This window comes from Gobio gobio, assembly GCF_949357685.1.
Source record: "Gobio gobio genome assembly, chromosome: 13".
NCBI lineage: Eukaryota > Metazoa > Chordata > Actinopteri > Cypriniformes > Gobionidae > Gobio > Gobio gobio.
This window is the reverse complement of record NC_137106.1, coordinates 1599552-1607467: the sequence shown is the minus strand read 5'-3', so window position 1 is coordinate 1607467 and position 7916 is coordinate 1599552. Positions and strand designations below refer to the sequence as shown.

Below are 7916 nucleotides of genomic sequence, written 5' to 3'. Positions count from 1 at the left end.
CTGAGGATTCGATTATACTCCAGGGAGCAGGTTCTGGATCAGTTCTGGTGTGTAAATCTCACTTCTGCCCTCTAGAGGATCTTCAGTCTCTTCACAGACCATCAGTGATGACCACTGAACCACGGCAGACATTCATTCACAAATGGACTTGAGATGTGCTTCGTCCAGTAATGACTTTATAATGACTTTAAATGACAATAACGTTTAATCTTAGACGCTCTCATATCTATTTTAGTGGATTATGATGATATTCTATGATGAACTAAATTAATGATCCTTCACAGATACTGTAATAAACTTCTTTTAAAACTTGAGTTTAGAGAATCCAGAGACATTTAAATGTACGTTTGGTTTCTTAGAAACACAATCTCTTCTGGATATCATATTCAGATATTATTGTAACTAATCTAAAAAGATACGTAATAGTTTCTATGATTAAACCAGGGTATTTAAGTTATAGTTTTTATTAATGTTCTGAATTATTTTTTATTGTTAGTATTAGTTGTTAGTGTTTTTATGTGCTTTTGACATTTTTTTAAATGTTTTATTTTCAGTTAGACATTTTAGTGCTTCAACTTCAGTTTATTGCCAATCAACATTTCTAATTTTCTACGTATTTCATCTAATATTTTATTTTATTTTATTTTATTTTATTTTATTTTATTTTATTTTATTTATTTTATTTTATTTTATTTTATTTTATTTTATTTTATTTTATTTTATTTTATTTTATTTTATTTTATTTTATTTTATTTTATTTTATTTTATTTTATTTTATTTTATTTTATTTTATTTATTTTATTTTATTTTATTTTATTTATTTTAATGATCAAAACTGTTTTTGTTGGCAACAATAGCCCTGGATTAAATACACTGACTATTTAGGTTTATTTTAATTTTATTTAAGTTTTTATTTTTTTCCAGTTAGATATTTTAGTGCTTCAGCTTGAACATATTTTACTTTATGTTTCACAAATATTTGTTTAGTTTGTTTTTCAAAAAGTTTTAGTTGACGATAATAACCCTGGGTTAAATGTCCAGACTATTTTGGTTCCTTTAATTTTATTTCAGTTTTTATTTATTTCCAAGTAGACATTTTTAGTGCGACATTTTCATCTAATATTTGATTTTATTTCAGCTGTATTTCAATTAACATAAATAGTTTTAGATAACAATAATAACCCTGGATTAAATGTCCTGAATTTTTAGGTTTATTTTATTTTTATTTTTATTTTTATTTCAGTTTCAGTTTTTATTTATTTCCAGTTAGACATTTTAGTGCAACATTTCTAATATTTGTTTAGTTTCTTTCTTTTTTTTTGTATCTAATATTTTATATCATTTCAGATTTATTTAACATAACAAAAATGTTTTGACAGTTTTAGTTGACGATAATAGCCCTGGATTAAAAAGGTTTATTTAGGTTTATTTTCATTTCAGTTTTTATTCCTTTACAATTAGACATGCAACATTTCAAGTTTTTTATTTAATATTTAATATTTAATTTTATCTCAGCTTTATTTCAATCCCTTTCCGGTAACAAATCCTTCCCTCACGGCTCAGAATGACCCAAAGCTCTAAAATTATACTTATTCATTTTTTTTTGGTCCAGAAAGCTTATATCATTACATTTTTCTAAATTGTTTATGCCTATTTTTCGAGATTTTTTAAAATATTTTATTTAGTTCTAGTAGATTTTATCAATAATTTTAATATAAATAACCATATCCTAAATACAAAATAACTCATGCAAAAAACTTGTCTCTGCACTGTAAAAAAAATATTGTTGGTTTAACTTAAAAAAGTAAGTAACCTGGTTGCCTTAAAATTTTGAGTTCATTGAAATTAAAAATTTGAGTTAATACAATGAAGGAAATTGGTTTTATATTTAGAAACTGTTATTATTGTATCTGAACCACATAAATAAAAAACAATGATGTGATAAATCGTGAAAATAGTACAATTTGGCATGTTTCACTGCATTATTACAAATAAAACACACAATTACGCAATATGTTGACAAAATCTTTTAATAATATTTGAATAAAGGGTGATGTTGATTCTCAAAAATGTTTGTTGTATTAACTAAAATTTTTAATTTCAATGAACTAAACATTTAAGGCAACCAGGTAACTTTTAAAATATTTTCTTTACAGTGTGCTGACCTCTAATATAAGTATATGACATGATATTTAATGACTCGTGCCACTACTGTAAAAAATATTTTTGGTTTAACTTTAAAAAGTAAGTTACCGGTTGCCTTAAAATTCATTAAAAAAACAAACACATTCAATTTGAGTTAATACAATGAAGGAGGTTGGTTTAATAAATATTAAAGGAATAGCATTCATCATCTAAGAGCATTTTCACACCTGAAGGTCTGCACCAAGGTCCGAACCGAAGTTCATGTTTTGATACATTGGGTTAGTTTTGCTTTCGCATTGCCATCATGCGAGCGCACTAAAGAACTTTACACATGCACGTGCGTCCTGTCGTCATCATCTTGACATTGATTGGTTTGTAAACGGACGTGCGTCTGATGTTAGCGTCTTTGACAAGAGTGAATGAACAGACTCATATCGCTGCCACTAGTGTACAGTGCGCATTGCTGGACTATTTATTTTCGTTTGGAATTGTTTGGTTTAAAAGTGGGCATTTCAAGCTTTCTCTACACATATTTCTCATGTGTGTGAGGCGGAGTTTGGGTTTATTTATGAGACGTGTTCAAGAGCAATCGTGATCGCGCCGGCGCCTTCATGCCATGATTATAGTCTGCTATAGCCGATTTGCTTCTTATTTATTAAATCCAGACAATTGGCTGATGAAACATTGATTAAAATTAAGATACAATTAATACAAAACAAAATTAACTTTAAAGAAAGGCTTTCTACAAAACAAAACTTAATGAAGTGGTCAAAATCATTTCTGACCTTCTGTCTTCTGACATATTACGCATCTTTGCACTTTTCATAATCAATACAGCCGAGATGAGATTTAAAAATAACATTATAATATTTAAACATAAACAGGAACTTCCTGTAAATGCTCTGAAAGTCCGAACCGTACAGAAAATGCTTTCACACTAGAAACGAACCGAACCTTTGCTCAGTTTGATCCAGACCGAGACTGCCTCTTTTCGTCTGTACAAAACAAAGTAGGTGTGAAATCAAAGTTGATTTGACAAAATATAAAAAGTTGTGATAGCACATTTTTTTACAGAGTGGCCTTATAGCTCTATATGGAGCAAATGAGCCGTTCCGCTGGGTCCTAAAGTCTGTTTCTCTTCAGTATGCATTCAGGCAGGGCTCGACATTAACGCTTGTCCGGGACAAGTGGATTTTTTTAAGTGGGCAAGTGAAAGAGAATTTTATTTGCCCGATCGGACAAGTAGCCTGATAAAACGTCAATAACAAAAAATAACTAGGGAATCACCAAAGTGCAAGAATGATTCTGCATTCATTAGTGTAAGCGGCGATCGATAGTGGATAATAATATATAATGTAATGAGCTGACGGTTGAGCTGTTGACGCTCGCGCTGCCTCTCTAGGAGAAATCACAACAAATGTGCGGCGCTCACACAGAGAAACTCCGTTAACACACTGCCGTAAACATGTAGAAATGTAGAAATGTGGAGTTTATTATATTTATAACATATGAATCAGTTGCAACGTCACATTACCAAGAGTGCTGTTTTCTTGAATACCATCACGTCTGACCATGACACTGATTTCATACGACAGTTCCACAATCAATTATTAACATTAAGTCACTTACATTTTAGATGCAATGTTGAGTGTTTTTGTTCTATTACAGCAGTGAAAATAGTTCCAAACAAAGATCACAGCAGAACCATAACCCGTCTCACAGCATCAGTGTGTGTGTGTTACTGAATGATTCAGTGTTTGAATGAATCGGTTGAATCAAAGATTCAATGACCTGTTCGTAAACGACTGCCTCATTCCTGAATGAATCATCCGTTTGAACGAATCGACTCAATGACTCGCTCATACAGACGGTCACCTGCGCCACCTGTGAGATCTCTCCCCTTTGGGTGGGTTGATAACATGCGGAACAGCTCCATCTAGTGGCTGTAGTCTTTGCCTCTGGCCAAAAAATCCTCTGATGACGCAAAATGACGATATTTGCGTCATCAGAGGAATTTTTCCAGAAATACAATGCATAATTCTCTCGTCTCAGGGGGATATGAGGGGGGAAAGTACCATAATTTGAATATACTACTGGGTTTCTACTGATACAAAGCCTAATGCTAAATCCCTGAAGGAACCCTTTAATGTCGAGCCCTGCATTCAGGAATATCTTGAGACAATCCCTCCTCTGAAGTCATTGTGTGTGTCTCTGAAAAGGAAAACTGAAACATAGCCTATATTTAATAAGATTAGGGAGAAAATGCCCTTTATAAAAGGTAAAAATATCACAAATATGCAGATTAAAATATGTCAAAGCTGACTGAACACTGGTGAGAATATTACTTCAGAATAAATGGTAACACTTTACAATAAGGTTGTATTAGTTAACATTAGTTAATGCATTAGTTAACATGAACTAACCATGAACAACACCTCTGTTCAGCATTAGTTAATCTTTGTTAACATTAGTTAATATAAATCCAGCTGTTCGTGGTTTGTTCATGTTAGTTTACAGTGCATTAACAAGATTTCAATAATGCATTAGTACATTTTGAAATTAACATTAACAAAGATAAATAAAAGCTTTAGAAGTGCAGTTCATTATTAGTTCACGTTAACTAATGCATTAACTAATGTTAACTAATACAACCTTATTGTAAAGTGTTACCGAATACATTTTATTTACAACACACAAAAAAAATAAAACATTTTCCGGACAAGCAAATTTTGTGAATGACAGATTTACTCAAGCTTAAAGGGTTAGTTCACCCAAAAATGTAAATTCTGTCATTAATTCCTCACCCTCATGTGGTTGGACACCCGTCAGACCTCCGTTCATCTTCAGACACAAATGAAGATATTTTAGTGTAAAGCTGATGCTGAGAAAGGCTTCAGATAGGCCTCCATTGGCATTCAGTACATTTACACTCACAAGACCCATAAAAGGCACTAAAAACGTCATTACAAAGTCCATCTCACCACAGTGACTCTACAATCATTTTACGAAGCGGCGACAATAGTTTTTGTGCGCAAAAAAAAATCAAAATAACACCTTTATCCAGCTTGTTCTTGTCTTGTGTGTGTGTCTCCACGACGCATGCGTGAGAATATGAGCAGATCCGGCGTTCGGACACATGACCCAGAAGAGATTTGTTCACGAGCAGAGGAAGACGCGCGTATCTCAGCTGTTGAATTCTACACTGATCGTGCTTTAGGTCTCGGTGTAGTTCTCAAAATGGGGCTAAAGTGGCATTTCATGGATTCCCGAACGCCGGATCTGCTCATATTCTCACGCATGCGTCGTGGAGACACACACGGAAGGCAATAACAAGCTGGATAAAGGTGTTATTTAGATTTTTTTTTGCGCACAAAAACTATTGTCGTCACTTCGTAAAATGATTGTAGAGCCACTGTGGTGAGATGGACTTTGTAACGACGTTTTTAGTGCCTTTTATGGGTCTTGTGAGTGTAAATGTACTGAATGCCAATGGAGGCCTATCTGAAGCCTTTCTCAGCATCAGCTTTACACTAAAATATCTTCATTTGTGTTCCGAGGTCTGACAGGTGTCGAACGACATGAGGGTGAGTAATTAATGACAGAATTTTCATTTTTGGGTGAACTAACCCTTTAATGTCGAGCCCTGCTTTCAGGTATATCTTGAGACATTCCCTCCTCTGAAGTCATTGTGTGTGTCTCTGCAGGAGATGGCCGTGCTGACCAGCGTGTGAATGGAGGACCGACCCGCTGCGATCATCATGAGCGGCGAGAACATCAGCGCCAATGCCTCAGACGTCCTGCCCGCACACAGCCTGTGGGAAGTGGTGACCATCGCCAGCGTGTCGGCCGTCGTGAGCCTCGTCACCATCATCGGGAACATCCTGGTGATGCTGTCCTTCAAGGTGAACAGCCAGCTGAAGACGGTCAACAACTACTACCTGCTGAGCCTGGCCTTCGCCGACCTGATCATCGGCGTGTTTTCCATGAACCTCTACACCTCCTACATCCTGATGGGCTACTGGGCGCTGGGCAGTCTGGCCTGTGACTTGTGGCTGGCGCTGGATTATGTGGCCAGTAACGCCTCTGTGATGAACCTGCTGGTCATTAGTTTCGACCGGTATTTCTCCATCACCCGTCCTCTGACATATCGAGCCAAACGCACGCCGAAGCGAGCGGCCGTCATGATCGGTCTGGCTTGGCTCGTGTCCTTCGTCCTCTGGGCGCCGCCAATCCTGTGCTGGCAGTATTTCGTAGGAAAGCGGACGGTTCCCGAACGCCAGTGTCAGATCCAGTTCTTCTCCGAGCCTGTGATCACTTTCGGGACGGCGATCGCGGCGTTCTACATCCCTGTGTCCATCATGACGATCCTCTACTGTCGGATATACAAGGAAACCGAGAGACGCACCAAAGACCTCGCGGAGCTCCAAGGCGTCAACTCTTCGTCAGACTCCAGCGGCGAGCCTCAAACCCTCCGCTCGTGTTTCGGCTGCAAGCACACGAGCGAAAGAGAGCGAAGTGACGCTCCCAAACCCGTCGACTTCAACAGCTACGCCTCCTCCGAGGACGAGGAGCGCTCCACCTCTCCCGCCGTCTTCCCGGCGAGCAGACGCAAGGCCGAAGGCGAGGAGCAGAACTACTTCCCTACGAAGAGCAAGAAGTGCGTTTCGTACAAGTTCAAACCGGCGTCCGGTCCGCTAAAGAACACCAACGGAGACGCCAAACCCTCGTCCTTCTCGTCCGCCGAGTCTGTGAACGCACCTTCCTCCTCGTCTTCTTCCAAACCCGCTGATGGAACGCTAAAAAGCCAGATTACCAAGAGGAAGAGGATGGTCCTGATCAAAGAGAAGAAGGCGGCCCAGACTCTGAGCGCCATCCTCCTGGCCTTCATCCTCACCTGGACGCCCTACAACATCATGGTGCTCGTGTCCACCTTCTGCTCCGACTGCATCCCGCTCTCGCTCTGGCATCTGGGATACTGGCTGTGCTACGTCAATAGCACCGTCAACCCCATGTGCTACGCGCTCTGCAACAAAACCTTCCAGAAGACCTTCCGCATGCTCCTGCTCTGCCAGTGGAGGAAGAAGAGGGAGGAGGAGAAGCTGTACTGGTGCGGACAGAACCCAGCGGCCGGCGGGAGACTCGCCTGAGGAGTCTACGTTACAGAAATACATATCTTTCCTGTAGCTCAAACAGTAGAGCGTGGCGCAAGCAACGCCAAGGTCATGGGTTCGATTCCCAGGGAAAGCAAGAACTGACAAAATGTAAAATGTGTACCTTGAATGCAATGTAAGTCGCTTTGGATAAAAGCGTCTGCCAAATGCATAAATGTAAATGTAAATGTAAATGTAGAAACACCGCCCTGCTGCGTTTATCTAATCCAGTAAAACAGTGGAATATTCCTCCAGTGTAGATCAGCTCTTCTCTATGGCTGCGTCCCAATTCGCATACTAAATAGTATTCGAAAAAAGAATTAGTATGTCCCAAATCGTAGGATGTTGAAAAGAGTATTCCAAAGATTCCCGGATGGTCTACTATTTCCGGTCAGAATTCGAAGTGCAGATCGATGCGCACTATGATATTGCCCACAACCCATTGCGAAAACTACAAACGCGGATAAAAAGTGTTAAAAAAAACTACAAACATGACGGTTACGCGAGTCTGACGGCTAAGTAGAGAGGATTAGATAAAGGGGCTTGAGTGAGCAATTATCAGTATTTAACCTGACGAAAAGATATTTATTCAATATTATCCACATTATATTTCTCCTTCAG

The 7916-nt window shown here is 38.2% G+C and overlaps 1 protein-coding gene across 1 annotated transcript; it reads left to right on the top strand.

Moving 5' to 3' along the window:
* Positions 1 to 5924: 5924 nt before the first annotated feature.
* Positions 5925 to 7292, top strand: chrm5a (cholinergic receptor, muscarinic 5a; the record flags this gene model as incomplete). The annotated part of the gene is made up of 1 exon (XM_079833963.1): positions 5925 to 7292. The coding sequence occupies exon 1, from the start codon at positions 6033 to 6035 to the stop codon at positions 7290 to 7292; it is 1260 nt and encodes a 419-aa protein (XP_079690089.1). The 5' UTR covers positions 5925 to 6032.
* Positions 7293 to 7916: the final 624 nt, after the last annotated feature.